A 21,929-nucleotide genomic window follows, 5' to 3' on the forward strand; every position below is an offset into this window, starting at 1 on the left:
GCCAGGACAGCCAATTCTCAGGGGCTATGGGAGCTGTAGTCCAAAATGTCTAGGAGGAACCACGTTGGGGAATCCTGCTATACAACATCTCTGCTCCTTACTGATATATTGTGAACTTCCCTGAGATCTACAGATGAATGGTGTGAAAATTTAATAAATAACGAGTATAATAAAAATAACAGTATCTTTAACATTGAAATGAGTGGTCATGTTTCCCCTCCCCCCCCCCAACAACAACAAACCAACCACCATCACCAGCCTCCCCTTGGGAGGTCCCCACGAGGGACATATCTTAGAACTTACTCTCAGTTCACAAAGAATGGCGGTGAAGTCCAATAGGCTTGACCAGTATCCTGTATGAACCAACTCTGTTCTGGGACATGCTCCAGAACCCTTGCAACACGAAAGGGTTCTGCAGCACATACCCAGAGACGCTTTGGTAGGTAAAGTACTCAATGAAGGTAAAACGTCTGAACGCCAACAGGAGTTCTGCAGAAGCTCAATGTGCAAGATTTCACTCCTACCCTCCATGCTTATCTCTTTTTGGAAATCTCTTTTCCACTCCTGCTACTAACAGGCCACAAACACACCCAGCAGCAGCCGCAGCAGTGCACTAGAGGAATTTTGCTTCCGCCACAATTAAATGCCAACTAGAAACAGAGGACAAAGACTCCCCCAAGCCTTACCTTTCTGTGCTCATGGTCAATCATGACGTTGTGGGGTTTGACGTCTCTGTGCATTATTCCCATACTGTGGCAATAATCCAGGGCCTAGGGAAGAGACGCATGTTGATCACACACAAGAGCCTAAGAACATCGGAACAGGCCAGCGGCCCACCTAGCTCTCACAGTGGCCAACCAGATGCCCGCGGGGAGCCCGCGAGCGTCAGAGAGCAGATCCCCACCTTGCTCATTTTAACTTTATCTGTATGAAAATCCGCATGGTGCTTTGCAGCCCTAAACAAAGCCTTCCCAAAGGTCGTCACAATGCAAAAAACGCAAGAGCGGCATCAAACAGCAAGAGTGCCAGTTGAGTGAGGAGACACAGACTTTTCACAAGGGAATGTCAGGTGAAGAGTTCCCAACAGCTGGTCGAAAAGGAAGGAAGGTAACGAAACCTCCCTCAAGAGGGAGCTGCACAACTTTACAACGCCACAAAACGGGAAAAGCCTCGTCTCGTGAAATGCTTGTGATACACGTGGGATGCTAAATAAGGCTGCAGAGGCTGACTGGAGTGGGCAGGCAGGATCGTATGAAAGTTAGCCCTCCTTCCTACTGAATGCCTCTCAGGTTGCCACGTTACTGGAAGCTACAGTAGGTAGGTGTGCTGTGAAACAGGAGTGGGAAACATGTGGCCTTCCAGGCACTGTTAAATTACAACCGCCGGAAGCCCCAGTCACCATGGGCAATGGTCAGGGATTATGGGAGTCCAACAACATGTCAATAAGCACAGGTTCCCCACGCCTGATTAACTGGGAATATTGGGAGAGGCCAAATGCTTCAGCAGCATCTATTGCCAAGCTTGCCCCATTTCCCTATATGTAAGGCATCAACTTCCTAGCTCCAAGGCACTGGTCTTCAACTGCTGGGAGTTGGGCCCTGGTAGTGGGTCATGGCCTGATCCAAGGCAGGTTTTGCCTACGGGAGCACCATCACCCTGCAAATGTACGGTAGAAGATTAAGAACTGGGTCCTCAAATGCATGCTTGAGTTAGAAGTCAGTCCTGGGCCTGAAAAAAAGTGGGAGACTGGTCCTCCAAGGCATTACGACCACTATTGGAACTTCAGATATTTAAGTTAATCGCCAAATGGCACCTTAAACCTAGGTTATGTTCGCCACAATGGAATGTCTAGGCACCATTATTTTATTGCAGTGGGGTTTTCAATTCTATACCACTTTGTATTTTGAAGAAAAATCTCAAACTGGTTTACCACACATTGAAACACTGAAACAGTCCAGAATAAAACAAATTCAACCTTCAAAGATTATATTTCAGACCCTTCTCTATGTGGCATTCTGCTTTCCTCATATTGATTTGTCTACTTAATTTATATCACTGCACCATAGCAGAAGTACTCTAGAAAGGCAGTGTGGTGTAGAGGTTAAGAGTGTCAGACTTGGACCTGGGAGATCAGGGTTCAAATCCCCACTCAGTCATGACCTTGGAGTCAGTCGCAGCCTCCTAGCCTACCTCACAGGGTTGTTGTAGGAATTAACTGAGGGGGAGGAGGGGTAAGCCTTGCACTCCTTGGGAGGAAAAGGTGGGAGGTCAATGCAATGAATAAGCTCTTCTGCTTACCTGCCTAAGAAATCTGGAGGGGCCAGAGGCAGATGGAGATATCTGCTGCCAACCTGGCATCTAGAAATCTCCATGTCGTCGCAAATGGACCCGCGTCAGTCGCAAAACGCACCTAGCTAATTTCGAACACTTATTTCAACCATGTGCATGGTAGAGGATGCCATAGGCTGCACCAGAGACCTCAAAGGGCCTGATAAGGCTCTTGGCCTTATGCTCCGCAGCTCTGCTCTCATAAATCACATGCACAGTCTGCATGGCACTTGGAGTGAAGTACTGACAGCCATCAAGAACAGGCGCCAATATCCATGCTAAATATTACCAGTGCTAAACATTGCTAGCACTTCTGGTAATCGTGGTGATGGATCGATGGAACAAGTGTCGGCTCAGAGGCAAGCAGGATCTGCCTGGGCCATGTTAGGTTATGTCTGGAACACAAAGATTCCTCAGAATAACCAACAGAAGAGAGAAATCCTTCAACTCCTCAGGGCAGCCGGTTGCCATTTCTCAGCCAACCTCAGGCTTCACCCACCCCCCCACCCCCCATCCCAAACAGGAAGGGCAGTGGAAAAGGGCAAACTCACCTTCAAGATTTCATACATGTAGAACCTGATGTCGTAGTCTGTTAACGTTTGGTATAATTGCTGTAAGGCATCAACATTAAAAAAGTAAGTTTTCAAGCAACAAATTATGGGGGTTAGGGGTTTGCTTGTTTTTTTGTCATCCATTACGGAGCGTGTGATGAGGAGGGTAATTCAGTATTTGGGGACATTATTGAGGCTTTGTCACACATTATGCAGAGACCAGTGCTTTTTTCCCAAGGGGTATCAAGAGTGCACAGTACCGGCACCTCTTTTTGTTGTTGTTAGAAAGTGTGGCACTTACTATAGCAACTTCATGGTGAGTACCAGGACCTGTTTTTTTTTTAAGAAAAACCTGGATTGCTACCAAGTATACACTCAGGACAAAGCTGCAGCCAATGGTGATTCCCTAAGTAAGTAAATACGTAACACATGTGCACCCGCATGCATGCACACTAACTACCGTATTTTTCGCTCCATAAGACGCACTTTTTTCCTCCTAAAAATTAAGGGGAAATGTCTGTGCGTCTTATGGAGCGAATGGTGGTCCCTGGAGCTGAATTGCCCAGGGGCCAAAAGAGGACCATGCTTTTTATTTTACAAAGAGAAAAGGGGGTGTTGAAAGGACCCCGCTCAGCAGCTGATCAGCAAGAGATTGGGAGAGAGATAAGAGTCCCGGCTCCCTTTCAGCCCCGCCCTCCTTTGTTGAATGTGCTGCAGAGGGAGGTTGTTTGTTTCCTCAGCGACATGTGACTTGCTGATTAGATTATCTGTCTGGAAACTGTTGAAAAGGCTCCCTTTCCTTTAGAAGCTGCAGAAATGTGAGTTGAACCCCATAAAAATGGGGCTTTTCCTCTTTGCTTTTCCCCCTTTGCAAAAGGAGCTTTGCTTTTCCCCCTTTGCAAAAAAGCTGCAAAACTTTTAGCTGATCCTCAAAAAAACAGGGTTTTTCCCTTTGCAAAAAAAAACTGCAAAACTTTTAGCTGATCCTGAAGAAAGCAGGGCTTTTCCCTTTGCAAAAAAGCTGCAAAACTTTTAGCTGATCCTCAAAAAACGGGGCTTTTGGTTTGCAAAAAAAGCTGCAAAACTTTTAGCTGATCCTCAAAAAAACCAGGGCTTTTCCCTTTGCAAAAAAAAGCTATAAAACTTTTAGCTGATCCTCAAAAAAACAGGGCTTTTAGAGCAGGAAAACCAGAATTTTCCCCCTTGTTTCCTCCTCTAAAAACGAGGTGTGCCCTATGGTCCGGTGCGTCCTATGGAGCGAAAAATGCGGTAACTGCTTGCTGTATTCATCTCTTTGTCATAGATGAACATTAAAAGAGATTTTGAGTGAATGCACTTGAAGCACACGGAGCGCCTGGCCTACGCCACAGGGTTGTTGGGAATATAAAAATGGAGGAAAGGAGGGGGAGAACTACCTGGGCTGCCTGGCAGGAAGGGAGAGACAGAAACACAATAAAATAAAGAAATGAAATGCCAAGTCCAAAGTGCCTTTTGTAGACTGGACATGGGGGTGTTACTGTTACCTGCTGGAATAAACAAACGTTTATCCGGTGAAAGTAACTGGCCTTAGGTAACTTGATCGCACTTTACCAAAAATGACTTATATTTTTTATTTCATTTTCATTAAAATCAGAATGGGGGGGGGGGGACACCTCAAAAGGTCATTTTGGGTTGAACCCTCTGCCGATATAGGAAGTTCACTATTGCAGCATCCCCAAAACCAGGCATGCATCCATCCTTAAATACTCTAAAACCCCAAGGCTGAGTGACAAACCGTACCTTAAAGTCTGTGTTGTTTACATGTTCGAAAACCAAGGCTGGGGTCCGAGACTAGGAGAAGGAAACCAAAACAGTCAGTCATGTTGGGACATTTAGCTGCTTCACTGGCCTAACACATACATGTCCTCACTTGTCCGCCATCCTTAACAGGAGGTTTTCAGCATCTGACTATTTGCAGTTACACCAAATGCAATAGCCCACATTTCCACAAAATCTAGAAGGAACTGCAGGGAGGGGGAGGTTTCTCTGAGAGAAGCTAATCTGATTAAAAGGCCTGATCTGATTAAGCAATTCGAAAATAGGATTAGAGGAAAACCAGAGAGCAAACAGGGAGCGGGGCTGTGTGGAGGTAATTCTGCATCTTATGATCAATAGATGCCTGAAATGCCAACATGTTTTATATTTTATAAAGTACTAGGAGTTCTGCTGCTGTGTCATTACTTGGAAAGACAAAAGCAGCTCATACGTGTAGACAATTCTGTGCTCGTTTTCACCCGCCGCCCCATTCCAGTGAAGCATTTGCCACCTCATTCTCACAGTCAGATGGATAAATTGGGAGAGGGGGATTTGTAATTCACAAGCTGGCCCACTCAGCAGGCTTTTTACCCACTAAAAGCAAAGCCCCCCAGAGCTCTTTCACAGCCCACATTTTCTGTGAGTGCAGACAGATTATTCAAGCAGGGGTGCATTACCTCTCCTCCCTACCACAAAAGGACCACGAAACCGGAAATGCCGAGATATACAGCTTGACTGCACCCTTGCAGTCCTAACGCTGAGCACCACACACACACACAAAGAAAGTCATCCGTGTCAGAGACACAAGCAAAGAAGACAATCTGCCTTATCTTACTGGCATCTGAAGCCAAACACATTCCTCCAGAAAGGAGGCGAGGAACTTGTGGTGCTTGGATCACTTCTGACCCTCAATTTCCATCATCCCTGTTTAGCCCAACTGGTTGGGACTCAACAGTTAAGGTCCAATGGACCTCTGGAGGGCCAAAAGTTCAGAACAAAGGGTCTCAGGGTGGTTCACAACATAAAAAGACAAGGTAAAAAACACAAAATAAATGAATAAATACAGGTGAAACTCGAAAAATTAGAATATCGTGGAAAGGTTCATTTCTTTCAGTAATTCAACTTAAAAGGTGAAACTAATATATGAGATAGACCCATGACATGTTATAATTGTGATGATTATGGTGTACAGCTGATGAGAACCCCAAATTAACAATTTCAACTTTGGGGTTCTCATCAGCTGTGCGCCATAATCATCACAATTATAACAAATAAAGGCTTGACATATCTCGCTTTGCATGTCATGAGTCTATCTGATATATTAAACTCCAGTAGCTAATGAAAACAATTGCTTTACATAAATGGACGTTTCCACGATATTCTAATTTTTCGAGTTTCAGCTGTAATAGCAAAAACAAACCAGTAACTCCCTTCCCCCCACAACAAACACATTTAAAAGGGCTTAGCCTGTTAATAAGTTAAAGGCCTGGTTGTAGAGGAACATTTTCGCCCGGTGCCTAAGGGTGTATAGGGAAGACGCCAGGAGAGCCTCCCTGGGGAGAGCATTCCACAAACAGGGAGTCACTGCATAAAAGGCCCTGCTCTCGCATTGCCACCCTCTGGACCTCTTGCAGAGGAGACACACGAAGAAGGGCTCAGATGATCATTGCAGGGTCTGGGCAGGTTCATACGAAGAGAGGCAGTCCTTGAGGTACTGCGGTCCTGAGCTGCTTAAGGCTTTATAGGTCAAAAGCAGCACTTTGAATTTAGTACTCGACCAAAGGCCCAGTCCAGTCTAGCATTCAGTTTCCAACAAATGGCAGCTACCTCTTGTTCGTCTCCAGCACCTGACACTCAAAGGCAGGCTCTCTCTGCAGAAGCAGGTCCCACTGGGCTACTATGATGACTCCTAAACACCGACGGATCTCTCTCCCCAGAGTCTGTCCAGCCCTTTTACGAACCAACTGTCCCAGCTTCCTCTCTCCCCTCTGCTCCAGAACCTCAGAGCTACTCACCACGGGGTCTTTCACTATGTCTGCAAGGGTGATGATGTTGGGGCCGCCTCGCAAGTTCTCCAAGATTTTGATTTCACGCTTGATTTTCTTCTTTTTCACAGGCTGGTGAGAGAAATGCCGGTTTACCCAAGGCAACGTTTCAAGTCCAAGTGAAGCCAGTGGGAGTGCGGGGAAAGAATCCCACTGCAGCTTTGAAAGTACTGCTGCACCTGGTTCTTATTATTGAGTCTTTTTTAATTTTACAAAGAACAATCTAGCTGTGAGTTCCTACCCGATTTTCATTTTAAACTGCTGACTGCAACTTGGAAGCCTGTGTCACACCTGAAAAAGTGGGTTAAAGTAAGTGTTTGTGTCTGTGTTTTTTTATCTTATGCATGGATTCCTATACCAGGCCAGATGAAAACTTCAATCAGCTCCTAGCATCTGATCCGAATGGAATGAAGGAGGCAAGTCAGGAAGTTCACAAGGAACATAAAATGACCATCTCATTCAACACCAGAAGTTCAGCAATGAGATTACCATCATTTCCACCTCCCACAGCTAGTAGTCCTAAATAAGGCCACCTTTCATGTATTTGCCCAATGCTTTCTGAACGGCGCCAGCAGCCATTGCAACATCGCATGAACCCATATACTAAGCTGGGCAGTGTGTGAAGAAGAAATGCCACCTTTAATTTCAATGGCTGGGCCACAAAGAACCACACCATTGGGGATTTGGGCTTGTTTATCTCAAAACTGCAACACACACACACACACACACACACACACACACACACACACACACCTCTGTTGCATGACAAAACACTTCTTAAATAAAGGGGAAACTTAAAAACAGTTTGGAATATTGCGTGGAAGGCTGAAGTTATGAAGAAAAACATGCTAAGCCCCAAGCCCTTGAGAACATCTAAAGAGACTCTTTGAATCTTGGTGAATAAGACTTAATTGCTATCCTCCAACTCGTAATTAACGAACTGTGTAATAAATACTCAGGAGCCCAAATAGTTCGAGGCTCCCCCAGCCTGGTGCCCTCCAGGTGTTTTGGACAGGAACTCCCATTAGCCCCAGCCAGCGCAGCCATTGGGTTTGGAGTCCCGAACATCTGGAAGGTTGGGAGTTCATTGAAAGCTTGCATGAAGCTTTCTGCGTAAGAACATGGGATACTCACCTGCCTGCCCTGTTTGCTCATTTCTAGCTCTTCTCTGTCCTTCCCACTAAAACAGGCCATCTCAGCCACTTACAAGATAGTGCATGTCAACCACAAGTGCTTGTAGCAGCTTGGCCGACCGAGTGGTAAACGTCGAACCTCTTGCCGAGACAGCTGTCGTGTCTGGGGGGAGCTAAGCCAGGCCACCTGTTTCACCATCTGCCTTAACCTTGGTCAAAACCTAAGCTTCATCAGAGATACGCAAGGCGACTTTATACCATTCTTGTGCTAACCCATCATTGTGGTTGCTGGCTGCCTGCAATCAGGGCTGCCCAGGCTCAAGCACACACACCCCAAATTTGCTGCTTGAAATGTTTTGCGATTTTAGGCCTGTGTGCCTATTTTGATTCAGCTTGCACTACCCACTCCAATTGTATTTATCAAGCTCACACAAATAGGAATATAAATTGTCAGCAATCTAAAAGGAGATTTCCTGCTCTGCTTTATGCTAAAGCTTAACTTGCATCTCCTCAAGGTTTAAATCTGTTGCTTTTTATCCCATTCTCAGCACACACAGTGAGCAGCATCTCCCCCTCCCCACTCCTTCACGGTCATTTAGCACACACACAAACACGCCACCTTCCTGGTAGAACCCTAGAATGCACTTGGAACCTGTGAGACACTCAAGAAAAGCTTCTGAAAGGTTGGGCGAGCAGGGAGAGGAATTTTAGGATTCAACTGCACCGCAGGCGATGTTGTGCCATATGCCAGATTATGTTTCAAGCAGCTTCCAGATCATGTCTAAAACTCTGAGAGGCTGGAAACCACCAACTGTAGGGAAATTCCAGTGTGAAGTTGCAAGCGAAGTTCTACTAGCCAAAGAGAACACTGGCTACAGAAAGCCAACATCTGCCACTAAGAGAGCCACTCAAAACCAGATGGTGAACATTTGCAGAGGGCGAGTAAGGCCAGGGCATCCCTAACGTTCAGCAAGCTCATTACTGCCTCTACTTTAGAGAAAGCTGGGCTTCATGCAAGCAGCTCCAAATGGCCATTTGGTGTCAACCTAAGGAGTGGAGACTTTAACAATTTGTTATTCTCCAAAGGGAGATAAAGGGCTTTTCAACTACTGTTGAAAATACTATAGTGTTGTTGTATTTTCAGTCCAGTTGAAACATTTGCTTCGCCAGAAGCCCATCTGCAGCTTATGTTCTCTCAACTATTCTGAGCATTTTCGGAACATTTTCCAAATTAGTTCCAACTTCCCCCCATTTCCCTTAAATCTCTCAGAACCACCCACTTAGTTTTGAAAGCTTGCACCCCTAAGCACGGGAGCGTTTCATTCCTTTCCCCCATGCCTTCTCAAATTAAGCTATCCTAAATAAAATAAAAAATTCCTTCCAGTCGCACCTTAGAGACCAACTAAGTTTGTTCTTGGTATGAGCTTTCTTCAGGGTATCTGAAGAAGTGTGTATGCACACGAAAGCTCATACCAAGAACAAACTTAGTTGGTCTCTAAGGTGCGACTGGAAGGAATTTTTTATTTTATTTTGTTTTGACTATGGCAGACCAACACGGCTACCTACCTGTAACTAGGCTATCCTAATTCTTGTTGGCTTGTATGTTGTAGTGTTTTATGCTCTATATTATGTGTATATTCTTAATTCTGTATGCCTTTCATATATCCTATAAATATAGAGCAGCTTTAAAATCTTATAAATTGGGCAAGAGGGTTTTCACTTCACTTCAATTTATTAATTAAAATTTATATACCACCCTTCATCTGAAGATCACAGGCTGGTTTACAGTACAAAATCACATCAATCAATCATTCCACCATACATACACCCAGGGTACGTCCACATGACAGTTGCAGAAAATGTTGGGGGATATGGGGCTGCCAATGGCGACCCACACTAATGTGTCAGGGCAGTGTGCCACCCCACCCATCACAAGACAACATTTAGAAACCTGCCCTCAACAGTCAAATGACTCAAGGTCTTGCAAACTGGCTGTGACACGTCCCTCAAAAATCTGAACTCTACGTCCCTTACAAGTGGCTAGCCATTATCAAGAACCAACTCGGACGTACTGCACAAAAATATTTCTGCTTGCAGCAGCAGCCACCCAGACATTAGAGGCTCACCTTCAGGATTTTAACAACTACTTTTTCATTATTTGTGATGTTGATGGCTTCGAAGACTTCACTGTATTTGCCCCGGCCCAATTTCCGGACTAGTTGGTAGTCATCTTGGTTACTGTAAAGACAAAGCCAACAAAGGACATTGTGCACCACTCCAAAAATCACCATTTCAAAACGTGTCGTCAGATTATTCACAAAGGTGGACACATTAGAGAATGTTTCTAGAGGCCCCACCCAGCCACCCTCACTCCCCTGTAAGGACAATTTTGAAGATATTACTCTGCACTGCTACATACAGATTGAGGGTGCAAGAATAATAAAATGCTACCAGTATTTTAACAACAAAGCAACTTGGAACAGAGTCACAGCACTGGTCAGTCTAGACCAGTACCAGCCGCTCAACAATTCTCCAAAGACTCTCCTTTGAAGAGCTAAGTAGCCCCTCTCTCTACAGATTTCTTTTTTCCCCTGATAAGAGAATTCCCAGGTTCTCCTCCCCACAACAAAATGTGGGGAATAGCACTAGGTTACATGTACTGAAACAAACAGCACTTTGCAAACACAGAAGGAACCAGTGCCAATCCCCCCAAACCCAACACGGGCCACACGTGGCCAGTAAACTAATGTGGGAACTTACCCCCATTCAACAACGTGCGACTCATAATCCCAGTATTCTCGTGGTCTGTGTGTATTTACATCTGTGTAGACTCTGGCCCTGCTTGGCACAGGTCCCGACATTGTGGACAGATTGGCAGGCCGAGCTAGGTTAAGGATCTGGTGTTCGCGCCGCTTCCAATTTCAGTGCAAATCGTGGTGGTGGGCCTCAGGCAGAACTCAGAATTTTCCAACTGTGGGCACAAAGAGAACCATTGTTAAAATGAGGCAACACACTGAGACGCTTAATAAGGTAGTTTGCACGGATCCCTGGGGTGGGGTGGGGAGAATGGCATGGCTGCTTCTCCCAGGCGTGAATTCGGTCCAAATGCCAAGTAACAGCAGCAGCACTTTAAACTGGTTGCCAGCAAGCATCTCAACTGCTTGTCTTTTTTCAGGGTGAGATCAATGCTATCACTAGTGATATGAAGTGAGAATATTCTCTGGAGAACATTCTCGAGAATGAGAATATTCTCTGCTAGAAAATTCTCCGGAGAATATTCTCCACAAACTGTAAATTCTAATGTAAGAACCAGTTTTACAACCCACATTTTAAAAAATCTAGTAAAAAATAAGTAAAGCTGTGCTATTGCCACTGTAAGTAATGAATATTTTTTTTAAATTTTTTTATCCAGTTACATTACTGGGTATTGTGTCATTCACCAATGGCAGTTCTGAAATGTCAGCTACAGAAAACATTTTTTTAAAGTTTTAAAAATGCTATTCATTTAATTTGATGAACATTTGAATTCGTATGTATTTCAACTATATGTAATAGCCTTTTTTCTATTTTGGTGTGACCCTATTCTTAGCAATTCTATATCCTTGGCCATACAGTGTGATTTTTTTAAAAACAGAAAGTAGCTTTAATGCTTTATACATTTAAAGTACCTAGGCCTATTCAATTATGTGTAACACTAAGTTGATGTTTCTATATTTTTAATTAGTGCCAGTAACTGGTTTTTGCAGTGCCATTCAATGGTACAAGGTGCCATTTTCCAGAGACTGACATACTGAAATATATTATCATATAATGGTAATATATTTAATGTTAATGGCTTCTTTTTATATGTATGCACATAGTTTTGTTTATCAAGCTGTGTTTTAGTCACCAAAACAGTTATTAAGTGTTAGAGCTATTAGAAGCACAAGATAGCCTATTACTGAATGTACTTGTATCAAACCTTAACATGCCAAGTGTATTTTTTGACTTGTCCTATAACATGTACATATTCTAATGGAAGAATAAAATATGATTTAACTACTGAGTTTTCTTATGCCAAACCTTAACATGACAATTACTGGTGCCACCACCTTAGAATGACTTAACTTTAACTATAAAATATGTTTTACGTTTTAACTTGATACTTGCAAGTGACAAGTAGGCTTGTGCTTACGGTATATATTTTCCTGTGGTTCTTTTACTAAACAACAAGTTTCCCAAATGTCAACAGTGCTGACCTGCTAGCCAATAAGAAAGAGTTTTCCAGACTCCTCCCATTCCCATGATCCCATCCACACTGTCAATCATCTCCAGCATTGCCCCATTGAATAAAAGTATCTGTGCAGTTTTTGACTGCCATCTGAACAACTTTACCCATGAATAAACATGTATATTAACTATTTATATAATTTTCAATGCATTAAAATGAATATTCTCCTATTTTAAATGAAAATTCTCTAATATTCTCATTAATCGAGAATATTCTCAAGAATAATCTCGAGAATTTAACATTACTAGCTATCAAACTGCCTATAGGGAACTATGACTGCAGTAGACACCCTAGGTGAGCCTAATGCCAACTCTTCATATTGTATCTGGATAGAAGCATGGTCTAGAGAGGCATACCTAAAAACAACACCCAGAAACAATGGGATTATAATACATACGTCGCTCACAGACACGACACACTTCCATGGAAGCCTTGCAACAAGCATTTGCTGAATGTCCAAGTCTTCCTTCCACAACAACTATTTCTGGCATTCAAATCGGTTTTCTAGAGGTAGAGGGTCATTCTACATGGACATTGGTCTACTGGTGATTTCCGTGTTCGCTGTGTTTGGAGCATTTCGTACAAACACTGCTTTTCATGTTTCCCCAGACACACAAAGGTATCCCTCCCAAGAGAGGCAAAGGAGTTTCCGTGTGTGCAGCAGCCCCGAATCTCTTACCATTCAGATTCACTGGATGGCCCTGGGATCCAGAAATATGTGAGAGAAAAGCTTCTCCCTTGTTCACTTTCTGCACATCAAGCATTAATTGTATACAACTCTAGCACGTCCCCCTTATCTGCTCCCCCCCAACTAAACAGCTCCAAACAGGGGAGTTGTTTCAGCCATGTGATCATTGGGTTGCCATTTTCTTAGTTCTACAATATCCTTTTAATAGCAACCAGAACTGTACAGAGTATTCAAAGTGTGGTGCCCCACAGATTTGCATAAACCTGCTTCAATGCTGGCAATTTTATTTTCAATTCCTTTCCTGGTGATTTCTAGCATGGAATTGCCTTTTTTCAAAAACTGGGTCAGCCTCTTAAACTGAATAATGTGCCATGACCTTAGCATTCCTCTTCTGGTGTGCCATCACCAATCCCTGCCCCCCCCCCCAACAAATATTAGCATATTGGGATAGGTACTCTACTAATGATCCACATCCTGGTGGAGGGGATTAGGAGAAGCAGCAGGTGGTCTTCTCTTTCTATGGTACAGGTGAAATTACTTTGCTCAATTCTTCCCAAGGAGAAGGGAGGCCACTTTGTACTGGGATCTGTAGACACTTAAAAGCAGCAAGAATTTGTATTGTGTCCTTCGCTTTTCAGCATCTCCAAAGCACAGCATGGCTCAAGCGGTAACGCTGAATGTGGTAACGCTGAATGTGCTCGACTGCTGCTGCAACAGTGGTCGCGAATCCCGTTGCACAGAGGGAAGATGACCCCAATCCTGCCCAAAGACCTCTGGAACTCAGGAAAGCAGAAGGGCTGTTCACTCTCCCGTCTAGACCAGTGTTTTTCAACCTTTTTTGGGCAAAGGCACACTTGTTTCATGAAAAAAATCACGAGGCACACCACCATTAGAAAATGTTAAAAATTTTAACTCTGTGCCTATATTGACTATATATAAAGTAATTTTTCAATTTTTCCCACGGCACACCAGGCAACATCTCGCGGCACACTAGTGTGCCGCGGAACAGTGGTTGAAAAACACTGGTCTAGACAAAAGCAAGTTTCCCCTCTGAGATTGCTACAACACACAACAAACTCAGGAGAGGTGATCTCGCACATCATGCTTTCATCAGGCAGCCGGTTGCGAGCACATAACTCATAGTCCCCAAAGGAAGCTTGGTGGCTAGCTTCTCAAACCTACGTATTCATTCCACTGGATTCAAAGGACAACCTTTGCCATAAAAAAATCTCCCCCCTAGTTTCTTAGGGTAAAGACCCACTTCTGAAACAAAAACACACGGGATTGCAGTGTAAGTCTTGTGAAAGTTTCAGGCAATTCCTAGACTCACGGTCTTAACTCCAGAAATTGTCACATGAAATTATTGTGTTTTTTTTATTATTATTTAACTTTATATACCATTCTAGAAGACGCCCTAGAAAAGACCCTGATGTTGGGAAAGATGGAGGGCACAAGGAGAAGGGGACGACAGAGGATGAGATGGTTGGACAGTGTTCTCGAAGCGACTGGCATGAGTCTGGCCAAACTGTGGGAGGCAGTGAAGGATAGGCGTGCCTGGCGTGCTCTGGTCCATGGGGTCACGAAGAGTCGGACACGACTGAACGACTGAACAACAACAACAACCATCCTTCCTCCAGAAATCCCAGGGGAGTTTACAATATAAAAACTTAAAAATACCATACCATAATATCCAACAAAAACAATACCCAGATACACCTGGCAGACTTGCTGGAAGGGGTGGGGAGAGCAGAAATAAACATTGATTCCCAGTTTTCAGCTATGAACACTCAAAAGATTTAACTATCAGAGAAGAATTCTAAAGCTCCATCCATATTGGCTCTGTCTACAAAGAGGAGAGAATTCTGGTCTGTGGAAGAAAGTGGGTGAATCACACTACTGAAACGAAAGCTCTACCGTGGAATCTTTTTCCTCGTATCATGTGGCTGAAAGCAGACAGATGGTACACAAGCAAAGATGTTTGCTGAGCATTCCTTCCTTTGTATCTCCCAGCGATGGCTACCACCCAAGTATAACACTCCCTACCCCATGCGAGGATAAAGACACACATTTAACCACTAGCACAGGGATATGGAGACAGGGTGTAATTCTGCAAAGGTCTGACCCCACATGATCCCAGTGATCGTTCCCCCTTTTAAGCTGAGGCGTGGTATCCTCTTCTTGCATGGTCCTTACAAGAGTTAATGTAGAATAATGACAATGGGACTGAGAGCCAAACTACACATTATGTTAAATGAGCATTTGCATTGTGTGGCATTTTTGTTTTTCCTTCAAAAAACCCGCAATTGCAGCTTCCCTCCTGGGGAAAATAGCCACTTTGTAGGAAGGGTGGTTTTCATTTCCCCCTCACACCTGTGGCCCTGATTTGGGTTAGACCCAAAAGACGCATACATACAAATACACATTTAGTGTATCATTTGGCTCTGGACTACAAATCAGAAGTACGGAACTCCTAACTGCCCTTCGAAGTTGTAAATACAGCATCACACTAGGTTTGCTACACGCGATCTGAACCTCCCACTTCCCCATTGTAATTACAATTTTACAGCCACACGCCACCCAAATAGCAGCAACTTCTCTTATTTGTTGATGCAATCTAAATCAAGAAAAAGATTTCTCTGCGTAATAACAGCATTTATGCAAAGCTTTCCAGCATTCAGAGTGCCTCGTGTGCGTTATATTGTCATTCTGATAGCAACACTGCAAGTTGGGTCAGTTTTAGGGCGGTTGCGGGCGGGAGATATTGCTGGCTGGAAGGATCTGAGCACCGTTCGACTCCCAAGTTCTCCTCTGGTTCGGATCGTAATTCATTCCGGCACAAAAGCAGGATCATACAGTAATGCTGAGAAATGCATTCCCTGCCCCCCAAGGATGCCCTGTTTGTTAGTTTGGATAACAGACTCCCTGGATAGTACACGTCTCAGGGTTCCTTTGCAGTGTTCAAAATGCCAAGGAGGGAGAAGAACTCCAGCGAGACTTCCCTGCCAGTGTCAGGTTAACTGGTGTTCCCCTGGAGGTAATGTGTTTGTTTTGATTTTCTGCCCTTTATCTCCTACTCTCTCTCTCTCAAACGCTGAGGGCAATTTGATCCCAAACCAATCCTGCGGACAAACATCTGCTATTTACTCTAGCAAAACAAACAGGCCAAACACCTTTAAAAGTTTAACAAATTCCTTAAAACTATTCCCTTAGAAAAGTAACTATAGGTTGTAAGTGTTAAAATAGGGTGTAGGAGTTGAGAAATACAAATGTAGAATCCAGTAAAAGAATAAGTGGTAATGGTTTATTTAAAATTGCTTAAGGTTAATAGGCAATGTAGAATAAACTGCCAAAGGTGTAAAATAATGAAATTCAGAAGGAAGAGTTCGAGGTCACCCTAAGATGATAGAGAAGTTAGATGAAATTAAGAAAAAATATATGTTGTGTTTGTTTTTGTTGTGTATTTGTATTGTTGTATTGCTGTACTGTTTGTGGTGTTTTAATGATATTGTTTTGTTTCTTATAAAATGAATAAAAATTATTTTTTTAAAAAAAAAGTTTAACAAATTCCCAGCTCCAGAAGCAACATGGCCTTGGCTCCCAATTAAGGTCAATAAATTGGAAAATGTTTCTCCTTGCCAAAATTGAGAGGGTCGCGGTCACTGTTTAAATCTGCAATGATGATAACTAACTGGACACAGAAAATAGAACCCTAAACCCATTCCTCGATATAATTTTGTCAGTTTTAAGATGCATATGGATTTACACAGAGACACAAGTACCTTCAAGGGTGCTTGATGGCTTGTTGAAGAAGAAGAAGAGGAAGAGGAAGAGGAAGAGGAAGAAGAAGAAGAAGAAGAAGAGTTTGGATTTGATATCCCGCTTTATCACTACCGGAAGGAGTCTCAAAGTGGCTAACATTCTCCTTTCCCTTCCTCCCCCACAACAAACCCTCTGTTAGGTGAGTGGGGCTGAGACTTCAGAGAAGTGTGACTAGCCCAAGGTGACCCAGCAGCTGCATGTGGAAGAGCGGAGACGCGAACCCGGTTCACCAGATTACAAGACTACCGCTCTTAACCACCTACATACTTGTATGAGGCCACTCTTGACTACAGCCTAGCTACAGAATTTTGCGCTAGCTGAGGTTCCCAAGCCAGCTTCACGGGCAGCCCCAGATAAAGCGCATTACAGTAATCCAATTCAAGGCAGTGTTAGAAACTCAGATATAGACTATAAGCTAGGCACCAAATGGCTCCTTAAACCAAGGTTACAGTCGCCAAAACAAAATACCTAGTTGCCGTTTTGGTGCCAGGCGTCTCGAAGATCGTATTTTTCAACACAACTTTTTGCTTCCTGAAATTCATTTGGACAGTGCAGAAAAAAACGGAATGGCTAGAATTCTACAGGATGTGTTGCTAATGTGCGAAAACAGACGAGATCCAGGATCCCCAGGCGAACACCTCCAAATGGTGGAGACGTTAGGTACCATGCTGGCACCCGGGCATCTTCGCTTGGTCGCAAGTGGCCGATAAGTCAGGTGCAAAATGTGCCTGGCAAATTTTGAACGCTGATTCCAGGTTACCAGTGCTTGCACCACAGCAGCAAAGCTCTTCTTGCTCAGGAATATTCGCAGCCGGTAAAAGGGATTTTTAGTAGCAGAAGCCTCTTAAGCCTCCAAGGTGAGTGCTGGTTTTAGTTCTTTACTAGTGAGTGCAATCCCCACCCCCCCCCCACCCCACCCCAGAATAAGCAATTTACTCAGTTCTCAGCTGGGAACTACTCATACATTTATGTGTTCCATAAAAATTATACACCGCTCTATTGCAAAACAAGCAAACAAACCACCTCAAAGTGGTTTACAAAAAAAGCACACACAAGAAAATCAAGAAAACATGACAGCCATACTTAAAACACACAAAAGTTAAAATACTGAAACAGATAAATATTTCCACTTTCTAAGCATCTGGGTAGGCTTGTCTAAACAAGAATGTTTCCAGCAGGCGCTGAAAAAAGTACAGTGAAGGCCCCTGCCTGATATCAATAGGCAGGGAGTTCCAAAGCGCAGGTGCTGCCAAACTGAACGGTCGAGTTCTTGCAAATGCAGAATGGTAGATCGGCCAATTCCGCCGATCAATGTGGTCATCCAGAGGACCTGTATCTTATTAGAATTAATTCAACTTATTGGCCCTCATCCAGCCCACCACAATATCCAGGCATCTGTCCAGGGCTTGCAAAGTTTCAGCAAACACTGTTGGGTAAAGGCCCTGCCTCTATTTTTTGACTGGATATAGTCCAGAGTAGTGATTATTGTCCTCTACACTCAATACAAGGGTAACCTAGATTGTTATGGAGCTGCATTTGCACCATCCTTTGAAGACAGCACAAGAGCTAAGAAACACCTGCAGAGCATCTCTTGCCAGCAAGGAAAACATCTGGATGACTCAGCAGCTCCACAGCACATGGAACCATTTGCTATCTCTCTGAATTAATTGCTCTGCCAGCACAACTGTACTCATATAGGTTAATTTCTGCTCTCCATCCCAATCCTTGCTAGCAAGAGTGGAAAGGGAAGGGGGTGGTTGTATCATCAGAACTCCAACAGAGCCTGGATCTTAGAACTGAGTTCAGGGGTGGAGGGGTGGAACACTACCTAATTCCATCTAATATTTTGCCAAGCCCAATTCCAAGTCAGGCCAAATGAAGTTTGCAATCACTAATTATCACCAGCCTTGGGAGAGGCCATCTCCTATATCTCCAGAATCACCCACCGAGCTCATCTGCAGTCATGTACTCTCTTTGTATTAGGCAGCAGACTCTACCAAAAGCTTGGAAATTTGTTCAGCACTCAGATAATAAATATTTATGACCAAACATGAACATTTATTTCCCGTTTAATGGGGGAAAGGATGCTCTGCTTGCTAACTACTTGTTTCTACAAGAACCCGGGCATTCTGGACTGCCAGCAAATTGCCTTGCTCCGTGTTTTGAAATAAAGGTACAATATACATGTGTGTGAGCAGTCTGCTTGGAATGTCACATTGAACTGTAGTTTATTAACCTTGCTTTAATGTGAATGGGTAGCAGGTTGCTGCAACTAAAGGCTCTTTGCTCTTCCCTGTTCCTGCTGCAGGGAAACCAGGCATGGTCTGGCATAACCTGGGCTTCTGGTTTGTTCACCACTGTTTAAAAGCATGGGCAGAAGCAAAGGGTGTTCTTGGCCTATTGCTTGTTTGGAGGAAACAAACCATAAGCTCAGGTTCGGATCAGGCTTCTTCCCCACAAGTGTATGGTAGTGAGGAATGAAGAGCCCGCCGTTTCTGCACAAGCACACTGCTCATGCACACTAAACCACAGTTTGTTTTTGCTGGGTGGTACCCCAACTAACACGTTTCATCACCGTAAGGATTTCCACTTGTGCAACAGAACTTCCTCCCCCTGTAAGCCCCCAAAATCTGTTTTGGGGGAAGAAGCAGGTTTTCCAAACCCTCTGGAGCAGATTTGGGGAGGGTGCAGGGTGGGTGTGGGGAGCCAAGTGGGGGGCATTCCATAGTGCAAGTAGAAATATTTGGGCTGGTGGAATAAGTTAGTTGGATACTGCCCACTATGTTTCAATGTGATGTGTGAACCAGGTCCCTCTCTCGTTTTGTGCAATTAACCTCTCTAGTTGGATTAGCGATGGGGAGCATCCTGAAGGAGCGTCTCCATGCCCATTGTTCAACCTGCACACTGAGATCCTGCGCCGAGGGCCTTCTGGTGGTTCCCTCACTGTGAGAAGTGAAGCTACAGGGAACCAGGCAGAGGGCCTTCTCGGTGGTGGCACCCTCCCTGTGGAACGCCCTCCCATCAGATGCCAAGGAAATAAACAACTAGCTGGTGTTTAGAAGACATCTGAAGGCAGCCCTGTTTAGGGACATTTTTAATTACTGATGTTTTAATGTATTTTTATTCTTTTGTTGGAAGCCACCCAGAGTGGCTGGGGAAACCCAGCTAGATAGGCGGAGTGTAAGTAATACATTATTATTATTATTATTATTATTATTATCCCATCGCCTCCTTTTTACTGTGGCCGCAAATTTAGAAATTAAGTGTTTATTCCCTTTCTTGTCCATTGCTCCACCTCCTTACTTTTTTTTTAATTTCAAGGGAGCAAAATCATAAAACTGAAGAGAAGGGAGGCATTCACAGCTCCCACTCCATATCTGAAGCACTCATGAAAGGACAGTTACTGGCAAATCTTGAAATCCTCTGGATGAGGAGATGTCACTGCGTTCTCCACCCTAACCACACCCTGCCCATTTGTTTGCAGATAACTCTGGCTGGGGCACAGCATGCGCCACAGCTTGCCTTAACTTTTGAGGGGTATCTACATGGTGACAACAGTTAAGTGCCTCTGCCCCCCCCAACCCAACCTCGGGACAGATCCATACTGAATATTTACACCCATGGAAACAGCAGGGGTTGGGGAGTGAGAATGTGGTCCTTCTCACACAGGGCAAACTCTGCAGGAGGGAGACAGCTGGAGAAAAGACTGTATAAATTACACAGTAAAGCATTCCCAGTGAAGAAACTGTTCTGGCCCCGTTAGCAACCCTACCGACGCCATCACAGCGCTTGAAGAGTTGTGCCTCGGAGCCGGTCTTTTACTCACTGACTGCTGGCAATGAGGCTTCTCTAGCTGAGTAAGGGGAGGAGGGAACATAAAAGCCTGCTGGATCAGGGCAATGGCCCATCCAGTCCAGGATCCTGTTCTCACAGTGGCCAAACCAGATGCCTGCAGGAAGCCTATGAGAAGAATTCGAGCACAAGAGCCCTCTGCCCTCCTGCAGCAACTGGTATACAGAAGCATTGCTGCCTCCAACTGTGGAAGCAGAGCAGAGCCATCATGCCTAACCGCCTTCAATAGCCCTCTCCACCATTAATCTGCCCACTTCTCTGTTGAAGCCAGAGAAGAATCTTCACCTTCAGCTTCTCCTCTTAGAACATGCAGCTTTTAGGCTTGTTCCCTACAGCCTAATATTTGCAGAGTCAGTGTTTTATGGGATAAGTGCAGCACGATATCCAAGCACCCCCAAATCAAAACAAGGATTCACCTATCTGAAGAAGTGTGCATGCACATGAAAGCTCATACCAAGAACAAACTTAGTTGGTCTCTAAGGTGCTACTGGAAGGATTTTTTATTTATTTTTATTTTTTACTATGGCAGACCAACACGGCTACCTACCTGTAGAAGGATTCACCTAAGACAGAGGTCGGCAACCTAAGGCCCATGGGCTGGAGGTGGCCCATGAGGGTCGCTTAACTGGCCCATGAGCCACTCCTGAACTGAGCCGCCCGCTTGGCGAGTCCCTGTGCGCTGCACTAAACCGGCACAGCACGGTGTGGGGACTCTCTTCTGCGGCTCCGGAAATCGCTTCTGCGCATGCCCAGACACCAGAAATTGCTTCTGCACAGGCACGATTTTCGGCGTCTGAGCATGCTCAGAAGCGATTTCCAGTGCCGTGGATATGCGCAGACGCAATTTCTGCCGTCGCGCTGCGCCAGCCCGGCACACGGAGGATCTCCGTGGGAGAGATCCGGCCCCTGCCCGGTAGGCCTTGCTGACCCATCCTAAGAGATCAGAGTGAATGACTATCCTGCTTTCCAGCTCTCTACTGACCAATCCTTCCCTTCCTTTATACACCATCACCAATTCTCTTAAGTTCTTTTGTGTAGGATTTGCCTTTCAAGCCGAGCTCTGACTGAGACAGGTCCCAGCCCTGAGCAAGGCGGCCAACACACTGCTACCCAAGGCTTCACAGCTTCTCTTTCCTCAAATGCTGGCCTGAGCTGCTGCTGTGCTGCTCCTCATCCCCCTTTCTTCCTCCTTCCAGTCAGACACCTGGTCTTTTCCTCCCCTCAGCCTTAACATGCAACTGCCACAGCAGATTGGAAGGGCGGAAGAAGAACAATTTCCCTGTCCCTCTGGCTCAGAATGAACTCCAGGGGGGTTCCTTTTAATGCTATGTTTGACCCTCTTGTCCCACCCCAAGTTGGCTCAGGGAAAGGAAAAAAACAAGTTTCCTGGTAAATACTGTGCCAGCCTTGGTAGCCAGTGCCAGGGGCTTGGCTGTAACGCTACTAAGC

The 21,929-nt window shown here is 44.6% G+C and overlaps 1 protein-coding gene across 2 annotated transcripts in view; it reads right to left on the reverse strand.

Annotated features, from left to right (window-relative positions):
- CSNK2A1 (casein kinase 2 alpha 1) overlaps positions 1 to 21,929 on the reverse strand; it is a 39,989-nt gene that overhangs the window by 7,196 nt on the left and 10,864 nt on the right. For both annotated transcript variants that reach the window (XM_033153814.1, XM_033153813.1), the window contains 6 exons: positions 10,612 to 10,822; positions 9,978 to 10,089; positions 6,689 to 6,790; positions 4,659 to 4,709; positions 2,880 to 2,939; positions 687 to 770 (listed from right to left, as the gene is read on the reverse strand). In XM_033153814.1, coding sequence (XP_033009705.1) covers positions 687 to 770; positions 2,880 to 2,939; positions 4,659 to 4,709; positions 6,689 to 6,790; positions 9,978 to 10,089; positions 10,612 to 10,712 — 510 coding nt within the window. In that variant the 5' untranslated portion in view covers positions 10,713 to 10,822. The remainder of the gene's footprint in view (positions 1 to 686; positions 771 to 2,879; positions 2,940 to 4,658; positions 4,710 to 6,688; positions 6,791 to 9,977; positions 10,090 to 10,611; positions 10,823 to 21,929) is intronic.

Source organism: Lacerta agilis, chromosome 6 (assembly GCF_009819535.1).
Source record: "Lacerta agilis isolate rLacAgi1 chromosome 6, rLacAgi1.pri, whole genome shotgun sequence".
Taxonomy (NCBI): Eukaryota; Metazoa; Chordata; class Lepidosauria; order Squamata; family Lacertidae; genus Lacerta; species Lacerta agilis.